Source organism: Drosophila gunungcola (genome assembly GCF_025200985.1).
Source record: "Drosophila gunungcola strain Sukarami chromosome 2R unlocalized genomic scaffold, Dgunungcola_SK_2 000030F, whole genome shotgun sequence".
NCBI lineage: Eukaryota > Metazoa > Arthropoda > Insecta > Diptera > Drosophilidae > Drosophila > Drosophila gunungcola.
In genome coordinates this window covers 336,115-350,974 of record NW_026453176.1, presented here as the reverse complement: position 1 = coordinate 350,974, position 14,860 = coordinate 336,115, and the positions used below count along the sequence as shown (strand labels likewise).

General features: G+C 38.0%; 7 protein-coding genes across 7 annotated transcripts; 5 read left to right on the top strand and 2 right to left on the bottom strand.

Moving 5' to 3' along the window:
* Positions 1 to 1,028: 1,028 nt before the first annotated feature.
* On the top strand, positions 1,029 to 3,056 carry LOC128256789 (venom serine protease). The gene is made up of 5 exons (XM_052987412.1): positions 1,029 to 1,322; positions 1,391 to 1,715; positions 1,967 to 2,065; positions 2,191 to 2,356; positions 2,418 to 3,056. The coding sequence occupies exons 1-5, from the start codon at positions 1,095 to 1,097 to the stop codon at positions 2,800 to 2,802; spliced, it is 1,203 nt and encodes a 400-aa protein (XP_052843372.1). The 5' UTR covers positions 1,029 to 1,094; the 3' UTR covers positions 2,803 to 3,056.
* Positions 3,057 to 3,330: 274 nt separating this feature from the next.
* Positions 3,331 to 5,638, top strand: LOC128256801 (venom serine protease). Its single transcript, XM_052987427.1, has 4 exons — positions 3,331 to 3,588; positions 3,684 to 4,116; positions 4,874 to 5,042; positions 5,103 to 5,638. Exons 1-4 carry the CDS (start codon positions 3,370 to 3,372, stop codon positions 5,476 to 5,478), a joined length of 1,197 nt encoding a protein of 398 aa, XP_052843387.1. The 5' UTR covers positions 3,331 to 3,369; the 3' UTR covers positions 5,479 to 5,638.
* Positions 5,639 to 6,970: 1,332 nt separating this feature from the next.
* Positions 6,971 to 8,048, top strand: LOC128256794 (uncharacterized). Its single transcript, XM_052987418.1, has one exon. It carries the CDS (start codon positions 7,197 to 7,199, stop codon positions 7,905 to 7,907), a length of 711 nt encoding a protein of 236 aa, XP_052843378.1. The 5' UTR covers positions 6,971 to 7,196; the 3' UTR covers positions 7,908 to 8,048.
* Positions 8,049 to 8,112: 64 nt separating this feature from the next.
* LOC128256795 (uncharacterized) lies at positions 8,113 to 8,745 on the top strand. Its single transcript, XM_052987419.1, has one exon. The coding sequence runs from the start codon at positions 8,259 to 8,261 to the stop codon at positions 8,586 to 8,588; it is 330 nt and encodes a 109-aa protein (XP_052843379.1). The 5' UTR covers positions 8,113 to 8,258; the 3' UTR covers positions 8,589 to 8,745.
* Positions 8,746 to 10,573: 1,828 nt separating this feature from the next.
* Positions 10,574 to 11,434, top strand: LOC128256822 (uncharacterized). The gene is made up of 2 exons (XM_052987471.1): positions 10,574 to 10,709; positions 10,799 to 11,434. Exon 2 carries the CDS (start codon positions 10,809 to 10,811, stop codon positions 11,130 to 11,132), a length of 324 nt encoding a protein of 107 aa, XP_052843431.1. The 5' UTR covers positions 10,574 to 10,709; positions 10,799 to 10,808; the 3' UTR covers positions 11,133 to 11,434.
* Positions 11,435 to 11,928: 494 nt separating this feature from the next.
* On the bottom strand, positions 11,929 to 12,424 carry LOC128256825 (uncharacterized). The gene has a single exon (XM_052987475.1). It carries the CDS (start codon positions 12,390 to 12,392, stop codon positions 12,009 to 12,011), a length of 384 nt encoding a protein of 127 aa, XP_052843435.1. The 5' UTR covers positions 12,393 to 12,424; the 3' UTR covers positions 11,929 to 12,008.
* Positions 12,425 to 12,670: 246 nt separating this feature from the next.
* Positions 12,671 to 13,100, bottom strand: LOC128256832 (uncharacterized). Its single transcript, XM_052987496.1, has one exon. The coding sequence runs from the start codon at positions 12,973 to 12,975 to the stop codon at positions 12,724 to 12,726; it is 252 nt and encodes an 83-aa protein (XP_052843456.1). The 5' UTR covers positions 12,976 to 13,100; the 3' UTR covers positions 12,671 to 12,723.
* Between the last annotated feature and the right edge of the window lie 1,760 nt (positions 13,101 to 14,860).

Below are 14,860 nucleotides of genomic sequence, written 5' to 3'. Positions count from 1 at the left end.
TTTTTGCCGATTTTTTCTAATTGATTTTTAGCGTCATTAAATGTTTGCTGACTGATTTTCTATTGTGTTTTTTAGCATTTTAAATTTTTTTAACACTAAAAGTTTCCGTCTGCTACTTTTATGGCAAATATAATACAGCTATGCAAATTTAAATAAGCGTAAAACATAATTTAATATCAACAAATATTTTCACTCTCCTTACCTAGTACATATATGGTTAGTTATTTGTTTTGTATCAGAATAAAAATCTGCAAATTAAACGAAGTGTTTGCATAAGCCAAACAACATCGAATCTGGAACAAGGCTACAATTTAGTTATATAAAATACTCCGTGTTTTCCTTTCTATTTAAAACTTTAAAACTTGAAGTAAAATTTTATTATCCAACAACACTTTTATAAAACCACAAAAAAATAAAATTTTTAAGGGACAAAATTTATGAATATAATTATAATATTGTTATTAAGAATTAAGTTGCCCAAAAAGTAGGTCTTGTTGATAAGCTTCATTCCTGTTTCTGTTTTATCTTATCGTTTATACCAAAACAGACAGTAGCACCGGGAAGAAGTAAATTCACTTTTAATCTGTTAGACCAGATCTTCGAACGTTGACGCCTTTCAGTAAATTCGCGGTTATTTGCGTGATAATTAGAGCTCATTATTCAGAAATTGTTTGTTTACCTACGACTTTAACTTATCACCAGGCGCACAGCTGTTGGATAACCCTAAGCGATGTGGGCTCAAAAACATAGTATAACAACAAGAACGCTAACCAGCAAATGCATTGGTTCTTATCAAGGAAATGGAAAACGTCAAGGCAGTATAAGCCAAGTTCAAAGCCACTATCGTATGCATTTGACAAGGTTATGAAAGTGTTATATTAATTTATTTGCACAACTGCAGACTGGGGGCGAAATCATTTACAGACGGGGCGTATACTTAATGGCAAGTTCCAACTGTTTTATCTTCTGCTGGAACGCGGCCTTTTATTTATTTAATTAGCTCTAGCTTTAGCTTTAGTTGTTTTGGCTGATATTAGGTGTGGGTGGCATTATCGAGTTAGCCCAGTTGAGTGCTGGCTTTGTAGCCTAAAGGTATGGCCAAAATGTTTAGCCGCTTTCTAATCTCGTTTGTGCTGCTGGCCCCCGCTGTCTTGGCCTATTTCGAGGGCTGTGATAACACCTACAACCTGAGCCCGGGAACCACCTACGTGGAGTCGCCCTACTACCCCAATAAATATCCTGGCGGAACATCCTGTCGGTACAAGTTCACCGCCCCCGTAGACTACAACATTCAAGTGCAATGCACTATAGCACTGCCTTCGGTGGGACATTACCATGATATATGGTTTTTATAATGGAAAAAACTTACAAACCTTTATCCCCCTCTCAGAACAGTGGCTCATGCACCACGGATAACTTTTGGATGGACACAGAAGGCGATCTTCTGATGCGCGGTGCTGAAAATTTCTGTGGCTCTGGATCCTTCTCGCGTGAGTCCCTCTTCACGGAATTGGTTTTCGCCTACATCTCCACCGGAACAAGTGGGGGAAACTTTAAGTGCACCTTGACCACTACCAAACAGAACTGCAACTGCGGCTGGTCCGCCACTTCGCGGATTGCCAATGGTCAGCAGGCGTCAGCCAACGAATTTCCCAGCATGGCAGCCCTCAAGGATGTGACCAAGAATCAAGCATCCTTCTGCGGAGGAACCATAGGTGAGTAAGCTTAATTATTAGAATACAAAATTTATAAACACAACAAATATATTAAAACTTATGATTTAATTAGGAAAACATTTAGGATTAATTTTTAAGGTCAAAACCGGAAGCGATTTTATTTTCATTAACTTTCTTTAAGCCTTGACCCTTATGATAAAACTTAATTTTTAAAGACAAACCAGAAACCAGTTATATTTTAACTAAATGTTATTCTTAATTTAAGACTTTTTATCGTTAAATACTTTTAGTGGCCCATCGTTATATCGTGACTGCTGCCCATTGTATTTATCAGGTGACAAAAGCTACCGATATTGTTGCTATTGTTGGAATCAATGATCTGCAAAATCGTAAGTGCATATACAACAATTTAGTTCTTAAACAGGCTTTATTTTTAAATAACCTATAATACATTATTTAAAATAATCCTATATTGATTTTTTTTCCTAACCCCATGTTAACCGACCTTTTTAAGCTGCCAACTCCAGGTACTACAGGCAATACAGTATACAAGATATGATACCCCATGAACGTTATGTTTCTGAACCCGATGTGAACAACGATATTGCGGTTTTGATAACCGCCACCAATATTCTGTGGTCACGCGGTGTAGGTCCCATTTGTCTGCCGCCTGTTGGAACGTAAGTAAAAGTTATTAGTTTTAAGCAAAAATCGTTTATATTAAAATAATGTTTCGATTAGGACCTCTGCGTTCACCTATGAAACCGTCGATGTGATTGGCTATGGAACGATCTTCTTTGCCGGACCCACATCGTCAAGTCTGCAGAAGATCAATTTAATGGTGGTCACCAATCAGGAGTGCCAAACCGAATACAAAGAAGCCACCATATACACTGGCGAAATGTGCACCTACGATTATTCGGGCACGGGACGCGACTCCTGTCAGTTCGATTCCGGTGGCCCAGTCATTCTGCGCAAATCCAAGCAGTTTTTGGTCGGAGTAATTAGTTTTGGCAAGAGCTGTGCTGGAACTCAATATCCAATGGGTGTTAATGCGAGGATAACAACGTACATAAGTTGGATACGTCAAAAGATTGGAAATTCAAACTGTGTGGTCAGCTTGTAATTTAAATAAAACGTATGGATTATTTGGATAACGTAATTCATTAAGATGTGGTTGCTTACTTTAATAGCGTTTGAGGACCTTTTATAATAAATGCATTTGTTTTTTAATTCTAATTTTCGAACTTGTTCGACAATGAACTCTCAAATTATAATTTGATTACAATTAAAAAATAACTATTTGAAATGTCATTACAACAAATAAATTTGTAAATGTAAATATTCAATAAAAAGAACAAAAACATAAGATACTTATTATTTATCCCGTGAATAATTATTTATTAATAAATTTGCATAAGTGAACAATTTATATTTCAAATACTGTGTTACAACTGTACAATATATCTTTTTGTTTGGATCTTTACCTTAACATATTTCTCTGAGTGCATAACAAAAGAAGGTCATTTGTACAACTGCTTCTTACCTTGACTTTAATTTCCAATTTGACTTTCTCAAATATTTGTAATTCTCAAATATACAAGAAATATTTTTTCTTATCAATTGAAGTGGTGCTATATAAGCTGCGCCGCAGCTTCATCGAGTTTACAGCCGCAATAGCTACGTTTCCATCATGTGCGAACTGAAGTTTTCGGGACTTCTTGTGCTTTTATTAATAAGTTTAGTTTATGGTCAACAGCAGTGCACCAGATTTTATGACCTGCAACCAAATCGAGCAATTAATATAACCAGTTTTAACTATCCCGGAGCAATACCAAGTGGTACTAACTGCCGATTTCGCTTGAAAGCCCCCCGCAATCATGTAATTTATTTAAATTGTCGCTTTGAGTTGGTAAGTAATGGTTATAATTAGTTGTAATTATTAAATTATCAGTCAGTAATTCAATTTTTGCAATGATAATATCATTAAATTGTTCTTCTGTGTAGTTTCCCGACACCTGTGGCTCGGAGTTCCTGTTCGTCTCCCGTGATGGCGACCTGCAGTTTCGGGATGGCGAGCGCTACTGCCGCATGGGGCAGGTCAATCGAATATCCAACTTCCAAAGCATGGCCTTTGCCTACTATTCGAGCAGTCCGCAGACCCATCAGCGCTCCAGACTCAACTGCCAAGCGGTGGCCCGTCCGGCGCCCTGCGACTGCGGCTGGTCCTTTCCGACGCGGATTGCCAACGGAGTGGAGGCGGGCAAACACGAGTTTCCCTCGATGGTGGGCATCCGGGACTTGGCCTCCAACCTGCCCATCTTCTGCGGCGGGACCATTGTCAGCGACCGGTACATCATGACCGCAGCCCACTGTACCGCACGCCAACCGGTGGCCAGTCGCCTATTGGCGTTGGTGGGAGAGCATGATTTAAGCACTGGTAAGTTATTTGCATAGAGTATTATAATTTCAGTCAGAAGCTTGCAACGCAGTGAAGGAGACGTTTCCGACCCTATAAAGTGTATGTACTCTCGCTTATCATCACTAGGAGAGTCGATCTAGCCATGTCCGTCCGCCTGTCCGTCCGTCCGTTTCTAACCAAACTAGTCTCTCCTTTGTCAAGATATTACATTTGATTAAAATTCGAGGACTATATCATATAGCTACCATAAGAACAATCAGAACATACAAAAAAAAAAATAAACAAAAATGGTAACTTTTCAATTTTTATTTCTTTTGGTTTTATAATTCAAAATTACGTTTTTAATTTCGTTGAAATCGGAAAACGATATCATATAGCTACCATAGGAACAATAGAATAGAACTGAACATCAATCCAAATTTAGATGTTTTAAAGAATATTTAATTTTGCAATAGCTGCAAGGGTATATAAACTTCTTCTTGCCGAAGTTTACTTCAATTCTTGTTTTTTCTTAAATAAATTTTTAAATTTTTTAGTTTGTTAGTTTGTTTAATGTCTCAATACGAATCAAAACACCGCCCTAATTAACAACATGAATTCTTCAGCGAATCTATTAAATAAGCAAGCAAAAATCGGTAAAAATAAGTATTTAATGTCATACAAACCATATTACCCTTTTAAAGTGTATTATTAAGAATTTGTGGAAACACTTGTCATGTTGCTAGCTTTGAACTGTATAATTCTATCTTTAACAACTTAAATATATAATTTCTAGGTAGTGAATCGATCTATGCCGCCCAACATCGCATCCAAAATATTTTTAACCATCCTGGCTACATGGAAACCGCATCTGGCAATATAAACGACTTAGCTCTGCTCCAGACGTTAACCCCCATGGAATGGTCTCGGGGGGTAGCGCCCGTTTGCCTTCCCATTCGACAAGTGTAAGTTCAGATCCTGTAAAATGGAATAATGCAGAATCACTTGATGCAATTTTCCATCAGAGAGAGCAACTTTAATTACCAGAATGTGGATATATTGGGATGGGGAACACTAGGCTTTGCCGCCCCCAAGTCGAACACCCTGCAAAAGGCCACCCTACTGACCATGGATAATGCCGTGTGCCGAAGTCGGTCCAACTTTAGCATAACTCCCAGCCAGCTGTGCACCTACGATTCTGGAGGCAGGGGCCAGGACTCCTGCCAATACGATTCCGGTGGCCCAGTGATCCTGCGTCAGCGGGAGCGGATGTTCCAGGTGGGCGTGATCAGTTTTGGCCGCCCCTGCGGTCAACCTTTTGGCATTGGGGTCAACACTCGGGTCACATCGCACCTCAACTGGATGTGGCGCTATGTGGGCGGTAATGTGTGTGTGCGTTAAGAATATCCATCAGATGATGTGTATATGAACAGGGCAAAAAAAATTGAATCTTACAAAAAGTACGTGGTTTCTTGGATTATAAACACTTTTTTATATATAACTGCATCAAATAATATTTTTTTGTTAATATCGAGGTTACACGTTTGTTTAGTATTTAAACATTATTTAATAAATAAATTACTTTGGAGCATATGACAAACTCTTAGACTTGAGCATCACAATTGGTAAAGTTGGGTTTTTGAAGGTAAGCTATTTTTTAAATTAATTATTTAACAGAAATATATATATTATAATTACCTTGAATTTTAAGCGTAACTTTTAGGAAATAAAATTTCATATAAAATGAACAAATTTTACAATTTTATGTTATATACATTTCTAGACTTTTTATTATTTTTTATAACAATGTCTTTAATTTTGGCGGAGGATCTAGTAATTATTTAATAAAAAAGTTAAGCCCGAAAAATATTTCAAAAAATGAAATTACAATATATAAAAGAATTAAGTTTATTTTTTGTTACCCATGCACACGCATACTTTAAACTTATATTTTGCACAGAGTCATTCCTTAACCGACCTCCTTGCAGTTGCCTTAGGCATTTGTCTTCGTTGTCTTGAGTTTGGCAAAGTGTTGACAAAGGCCTTAATTTGCATTTAAATTAAAAAGCAGTGACATGTTTCTGCCTACATTTAAACAACGCACAAGCTCTGCAGCCCCGCACTAACCAATCATACCCCGCTGGCCATCAAAGACCGCCAGGCATAGTTCTTTGTAAGCAATAAAGTTTTACCGAATACACTATCTGGAAAAAGGTATTACTGGTTTTCCAAATTCTCATCAAATTGTTTGATTAATCTTAAGTTATCAAAACAGAGTGTTTTCTAAAAAGAAATGGCAATAAAATCATTACTAAAATATTATTTTAGTCATTATAATTTTGGAATAGAAAAAGAAAATTATTTTGAAGAAATTTAAAAGAAAGCTATTTTTCTTTGACTTTTAAAATTTGTTTACCTTTAAAAGAGAAAAAAGTGTACAAATTTCGACCATAAGATAGTTTTCGTTTCTTGTATATTTTTGGTATTTATTGTAAAATGGCCGGCTTCACTCATAATTGTTGTTGTAATTGTGTACTAACTCAATTTCATGTCTCGCAGTTGTTGTTGCTGTTTCCATTTGGAAATTGCGTTAAATTCGGCCCAGGACTTATCGGGCCACCAAAGGACCTCGCACCACTGCAGCTGATGCAAAATTAATAAATGTTCATGTGACGATGGCAAATTGTGTTTTTGGTCTATGATTTTCATTTTGGCTTTGTTGTTTAATTTACCCGAAAGTCTCAAGTCTCAATCAAATTGAATTCCTTGTGGCCGTAAATAAATTATGTTATTTGTTTTTGCAGCACACTTATTCTTTTTTTTGCTGGTCTATCTGTTTCGGGGCAGAATTCGAAAATTAAATTTGGCCAAGCACAGCAAACTTGTGTATTTAGTGTCAGTTTCTTTACGAGTACATCAACACACGACTTGTGAGATTTTTCATTTTTGAACTAGTTTTCACCAAAAAACAACCGAAATTTATTCTGACCGAGCGCCTTACTTTTATCCATTTAAAATTATTGTGCATCCCTTTTTCCTGGCCAATTTCAAACCGTTTAAAAATTATCCGTTTAATTCAAAATTTTTTTGGCAAACCCAGAATAAAATAAGAGTAAGAGATGCCCGTATTTCCGAGGAACCTGCAATCGATGCGCCACTTGGCCAAACGCAGTCACCGCCCACTGACCACCATTTCAGCGGGTCTGGAGAAGGGTCAACAAGGTGCGATCGGGGGCTCCTGGTACAAGGATTGGCCGTTGCGGGAGGAGAGCTATGCGGCCGCCCAGCTACTTCGTCAGAAGCAACAGAGCCGCCAGTGGAGCAATAGTGTCTCCCGGCTGGACTCTGCCATGTTTCGGCCCGTGACCAAGCCGGACGAGTTTGTGCCGCGGCGCAACAATGTGGTGGCCGCCCAGAACGCGGCCAAGAGGCGGAACTTCAAATCCCACTATAACGACACCGATGCCTACAGGTCGGAGCAGCAGAACTGGGAGGCCAAGCAGGCGATGGAGCAGCAGCAGCAGGATGATGATGGCCAAGCGAAGGCCAAGGCGGAGGAAGACCATGACTACGAATCGGATCTGGAGATCCGCTCCGTTCGGGAGACCGTCTTCGGTCCGCCGGAGGACAATGCGGAGGAGGAGCGGGAACGAGCCCTCGCCGACCAGGAGCTACTCAAGCGGGTGGTCGTCGCCACGAAGCCGTACGACGATCCGAATCGAGCCTCCATCTCCCGGAAAGTCATCTCGCCGTACAACTCCTACCGCAGCCATCGCAATCGCTGGGCGGAGTTCCGGCACAGCATGATCTTCGGTCGATCGAGCTACTAAAACCAACTAGATCCCGATGGGCATCTCTCTCTCTTCGGAAATCGCAGGTTTTCGTTTACCCCAACTGAATTCACATTTTCCATTTTATGTAGGGGCTCGCGTAATTCAAGAAAAAACAAATAAATTTAGTCTTCCAAATTATATGCTGTTGTTATATTTTATCAAGCCAAAACAAGTGGGCTTTACAATAAAACTTCAGAGGATTAGTTAAATTTAAGAGATTTATTTATACCAAATTTACCAAAATTGTTTCGTATGTATTTGGACCCAGTAGCCTTAACTACAAACTTCCCAAATACTTTTGGGAAGCAAAATCCTATTTAAAATCAAACTTTCTCAAAATTTTAAAATATGTTTAAAATTTTAAAGAGTCTTCGCGGAAAGGGGATGTTTCATACTAGGGGATATCAGACGCGGCCGAAGATCTGCCAGGAACCCGGTGTGTTTGTCCATCCCGAGTTGCGACGCACCATTCCCCTTGTTTATTTTAACAAATCAGAACTGCCGTTTAAATTGGATCTCGAGTTACATTTCAAGCCACAGTGTGGAATATCCACTGTCGAAAGGCAACGAAGGTGTAAGGAGTACTTCCGGCAGTTTTGCACGAGGCAGCGAAGTTGCTTTTCAGACACCTACTACTGGTCGGAGTTCCGCAGAAAGATTATCTACGGCAGTTACTAAACACGAACTAGCCTCACAATTTTGGAGTTGCCGAACATGGCCAAAAAATAGTCTACTTGATTCAGTTTATTTCTGGACGCTTTGTGGTATAAAAAGTATTTTCTTTTGATCTGGTTTCTAGAAACAAATCATAAAAAAAGACTATTTAAGCCATAAATCATCAGTTAACATAAATTGCATAGTTAAATGCAGCAAATAAAATTACATAAGGTAACCAATAAGGGATTTCATTTAACTGATTGATGAGGGGATAACTTGTTAATTAGTCAAGAAATTAAAAGCATCTAATAATATTGTTACACAAATTACATAATGTTCTCAGTACTTAATAAGCTTAAGGAACAATGTACAAAAGTTTGCTAGCCAGATTCAAACACTCCTAGACAGATAGCTTCCTATTCACCTGTCCCTTCCCACAGTCCAGTTTATTATTATCCCAAGTATTCTTAACCCTTTTTGCTACTTAACACGCAAGTTTGCTCTCCAAAAACTAGCGACATACTTTGGCATACCTGCGCATCCTTGTGATCTGAGGAAATACAAACAAGAGCTGGGTGAAAAAGTGGCAAAAGGGAAAGAATGGAAAGAGGAACCCAAGTGCACTCAAGTAATATGCTTCATAATTTTTATTGTCAAGCCCTATTCTTTTGGCTCGGGTGCCACTGGCGCGCACTCGACAACAAAAGCTTCGAAGCGCTTGGAAAAAATGTAAAAATAAAAAAGTGACTATAAAAAGCAAAGGCAGAAAATGAAGTGCTTGGAATGATGGTGGTGGCAGAGACACAAGAGTGCAACAAAGCAGAGCGGGTAGCATAAATTTTATAATATAGAAAAAATCAATGGGCAACGGGGGCACAAAAAATGCAGAGCAGAGCAGAGCAGCAAGGATTACAGTCCGGGAATAGACTGCCGAGGGTCCAGCCACTTCTCATTCAAAGCACTGTCCTACTAGCCGGCACTCAGAAAAAATAACATATAAATATGCTACCATATTCGTGGCCAAATGTTAAACACAAATTCCCTCCGTTGTATTATTTTACTTGTTACAAATTAGATATTTAATAAGCATTTGGACATTTTGAATTCCCCTTGGGGTATTTTTCAAGCTCGATTTTTTTCTGTGTTTTCCTGTTGGAATCCTTCCCTTCACTTCAAAGTTGCACAATTAACTTGCCCCGCAAATGCTGTGATTTTGCCACTCGCTCTCATTGTTTCCAGTTAATTTTGACGTATATTTTTATTGCCTTGTTGCAAATTTGCATTTTGCTCTTCCATCCACTGCACTTGGCGGCGTAATTAGGCGCACAACTCTTTTTACGGCTTTGATGTGCCGCCCTGCGAATTGGGCTAAGTAAGGACAAGTGCCAAAAGGCTTTTTAATTGTTTAATTATGTTTTGTGCTTTGGTCTCGAGTGCGTGCTGTTCGGCAAATGGTTAACAGAAAAGTGGGAAAAGCTTAAAATTAAAGGAGAAGTATATATATCCAAAAATGTTACTATCTCTTGTTTAAACTTCATGCCTCACATTAAAATAACAAGGGGAAATTTTTTTTTATTTCAGTAAATTAAACTTAGCTTATGGGAAATTAAAAAGCCATTAAAATCACTTCATAAAATGTCTTAAAACATTTCTTTCGAAATAAATTCAATAGACTTCTTAATTTAAGAGGTTATATACAGTGAGGGAGTTTTTTTCATTTTATTTATATTTAAGAATATACACTGACCATGGCAGAACCATATTATGTGTCAATCTCGTAAAAAATAGTATTGTAGCTTTTTATCAATTACTTGTTTATGGAAATGAATAAAGTTAAAATATATTAGTCGACATTGACATAATTTAAAGTTTTGTTTTAATAAGTGTCTTTAGTGGTAGTTAAAGTACGAGACTCCACGCTAAATTGAAATATCAAAAGACCTCGTACCGGCCTACAAAAAAACCAAATAAATTAAATAATTTGTTTTGGCTAGTAACCCGAGGAACAAACATCTATTCCTTCGTTTACACCATTAACACTTGGTTCACTTTTCCTACATTTCTCCCACTTGTCAGGCACACAAATACAATAGATAAGCAATAAATTTATATTCTTTCCTTTCGGCCCAACTCTTAAGACAGGTAATCGCTACCTTACCAAAGAACCACCATCGAACCGTTGGTGCACCAAAATCGGAGGTGTCGAGACCAAATTAAAACGAATTTTTCAGACCTTTCAAGATGCTGCCGACCAATGCGAGCCTGTCGACTCTATCGACTTTTGCCCGCATGGCGTACCGCCAGACTGCTTGTCGGATAACCGGGCGATTCTCCTTTTCGACACGACACAGCCAGGTCGTGGAGGACCCCATCAGGATTGATGAGTACCGTCGGCGGGACGAGCCCAATCCGGAGTACCACCACGCCCCGCGGTGCTATGTGAAAAACTTCCAAAAGCACCAGGATCAGGCTCAGGACCAGATGCAGACCATTCGCTTCAATAATCCCCGCTACCGCTGGGCGGATTTTCGACGACGAATGGTTTACGGGACCTACGATATCTAGACACGGTTTGGACTAACTGGACTCCAGTTCGGATGGCCTCCATTCGGAAATGTCTTGTTAAAATATAACCGGCATCTTTTCAATAATCAGAAAGATAGAGCCTAGTCAAGCAATTACCCCCGTTATACACGGATCAATCTCAATCGCCCGCCGAAATTTCCAAAATTTGATAATCAATAGAATAAGTATTTACCGATATTGTAATTTGTTTCGATTATGGGGCTACAGCAATGAAGCTTTTTAACGCAGTGAAGAAGACATTATCACATAGCTCCCAGGGGAACAACCGGTAAATAAAAAAAAATAAATGGAATCAAATGTTATCTTGTCTATGGCTCACTTTTTTGTATTTTTTCTGGATATAGTAATGGTTTAATAATTAAAAATGCAACAATATATTTTAAGAAGTCCTTAGAATTTATTTCGAAAGACGACGTTACATTCTGTACTATTGTAAATACATTTGCGTCCCATTTTAGGCACCCTCTTTTCCAGTAGTTGAAGAACTAACTAATAAATTTATAGCCGGTATGCCGATTGCAGAAAAAGGATTAAAAGCCTTTTGAGTTTTTTGAGAAAATAATAATTTCTTAACATTAATTATATTTATTGTGTCTCCTCGTGGTGCAATTGGTCCGAAATATTTAGCATTCGTCTGATGCAGCCAATTTTTGTATTTATTATCATGGTCCTCAAATTTTTTGAGTTAAAGTTGATTAATCGTCCTGATGCTATAGGTTTTTTATATTAATTATATTATTTTATTTAATTTCGTTTCCATGTCTAACAATAAGCGAATCGAAATATGATAGCCATTTATTTATAAAACTTAAAAACAAAAAAAAACTAATTTCTGTTGTACTCTTAAATCCACACTCACGATTCGGGAGCCGGGTCCGAATCTGATGGATGTTTAAATATCATCTCCGTAAAGCTATCCGAAGTTTCCGAAAAGCGACGATGCGGCAATTGCAGGATGTTGATGAACAGAGTGCGGTGTGGCTGGAAACTTAGCTCGTCCGTAACTCGCATGATGTCATTCCCAAAGTCGGGGTCCATGTGGCGCAGGTTCAGGAAGCTCTTGACCAGCAGGAATGGCGGTCTCTTCAGGTCGGTCCACGAGTCCTTCCGCTCCTGCAGCTTCACGGGCACGGGTCTGCGGTGATTGGGAAGCCTTTGCTCCGACATTCGTCGCCTTTGCTGCAACCGCGTCTCCGTCCTAAACATCGGGAATCCGATAGAAGCCCGACCCAGGAACATTTTGCGATAGGTGGTTACGTTTCCGGTGCTCGAAAACTACTTCTAAAATTTAGGCTAACCGACGAAAGTAAAACAAGCTGTTCATAATGTAGTCGTAATTTGAATGTAATCAACGGGCCTACTTTTTTTATAAATCGAAACTTCTGCCAAAAAATAATATCTATTGCATATTTATTTTTTATATATTTATATTTTTTACCTTTTTTTATTTATTTATTTTGCTTAAGCCCCATTTCATTAATTGCACAAAAGAATTAAGAACTATTTAGTTTATGAGCTTCTTGTAAGCCTTAAATTATATATTTATATCAAAACGATGTGCCTTGAGACTCTATACATTTTTCCATTTTGTCATAAAGAAGTTCCTTAGATCGCGAGGAGCATCCTGCATATATTGCGAGTCCAGTTGCTGTAGGGCCAGGTAACTCTTGACCAGAATACGAGGTGGTCGCGATGACTGCACTGGGGTGTTTAGCCTGGCATCCGGAACCACAGGGAATGGTCGTCGCATCCTCCTCTGATGCAAGCTCCTACTCCCGGGAACACCAGTCAGGATTAAGCCACCAAAAGCTCGACCCAACATTTTCACTAAGGGTTCGTGGTTCCACGTATACTTTAAATATTTGTTAAAATTTTATCAAAGCCGAAAAATTAACTAGTATCTTTGATTTTATTAAAAGTGTCTACTTAGTTATATCTAAATTTCTAACAAAGCCAAACATTTCAACAAGTTTGTTTTAAAAAAAAACAACTTCCAACGAAATTATAAGTTGAAATTCAGGCAGAAGATTTTCTTAAAATACGTTAAAAATGTAAGCTTTTAGCATCCTAATTTTATTTATAAAAAAAGTAGTTTAACATTATGTTAAGAATAAAAGCTTAAGGTCGGAAAGGCTAATACTTTTTGATTTTGGTTGCGAGCCTAGAATTAAACTGTGTTCACATATTCGATTTTTCTGTTGTAAACGGATTTAATTGGCCCAGTCGTGTGTACAGGAGGAACGTGTTAAAAAAACGTCTATATGTACTAATTTCTGACCACAAACCGAATTTATTTTTGAGGGTTAGCAAAATATTTGTAAAGCAGTTCCGAAAAGCGTTTTCTCCATAAATTAAATGACATTCTGGATGGCTTGATTTTAGTAAATACAATGAATTGCTTCGGAAAACAATCATAATAAAAAGAGATTCAAACTTTCTGCTAAATTATAAGGTCGAAATAGTTTGCTGGAACAGGTTGGTATTGCATATAGGTCGGCCATTTTGTATTTTCATTGCTGGGGCTTTTGAGCGACGACGATTTGGCGGCTTTTGTGCAACGCGTGGTTTTATGTTACAGGCCCCAATCCCTAGTCCCCGAAAATCCAACTCCTACTCGCACACACCCGCAAACGTCAATTGCATGAGCCGGCACGTCGATATTTTTGCCAATTTTTTAGCGGGCCCCTCGCAAATTGCTTTTTGAGCTTGTTAGAGTTTTTTGGCCCTCATCCTGCCGCACAGGTACACACTCACACACTCGCACACACAACCCCACACTCGCATACACGCTAATGAATAGTCAAAGTCCAGGCGATTGCAGCTGTTGTAACGGCAGGCAAAACGAAAACTAAACGCAATGTTTAGGCTGCATTACGACTGCAACGGCTCCTGTTGCAGGTCCTGCAGGAGCAGTCAGCAATAGTCAGGAGCCAGGACAGCGCCGCCATTTTGTAATCAAATGCAGCACAAAAGTATGCAAAGGAAATTGCCAGGAAAAAAGCACCAAGTAAAAAATGCTGTGCGCATTGGCTTTCTTCGTACAGTGGATAACCGCCGAATAAATCAAGTATACAATTTTATAAGTCCACATAGGAGAATAGTACCTGTCACAAGGTATCATATGATAATAATTATGAAATAAAATAAAAATAAAGTTTTTTAAGATAATAAATTCAAAAAAACCATTGAATTCAGTTATAATAATTATATTGGTGAAACTTACATTTTCTATTTACTTTATCGTTACTTCTTTGAATATTGACATAAAATAACGTTTCAGATTGTCTTCAAATTTAAGACAATACATTAACTGGACTTTAGATTTTAATATATGTCCTACTATCTTAAAAAGGTTAAAAAAATGTAAGTTTAACTATACTATTTTTTAACCAAATTCCAACATCTCGTTCTGCTAATCGCTTAAAAGTTGTTTTGTATAAATATTTTCATAGTTTAACAGTTTATTTTAGCTATACTAAAAAGTATCAAAAAATGTAAGTTTAACTATACTATTTTTTAACCAAATTCCAACATCTCGTTCTGCTAATCGATTAAAAGTTGTTTTGTATAAATATTTTCATAGTTTAACAGTTTATTTTAAAGATTTGCAAGGAAAGTTAGCCATTCATAAGATAAGATTAAACAGAATTGTAAAACTGTACTGTATAGAATAGAATTTTATATTCAAAGGCAATTTTTTGTGATGG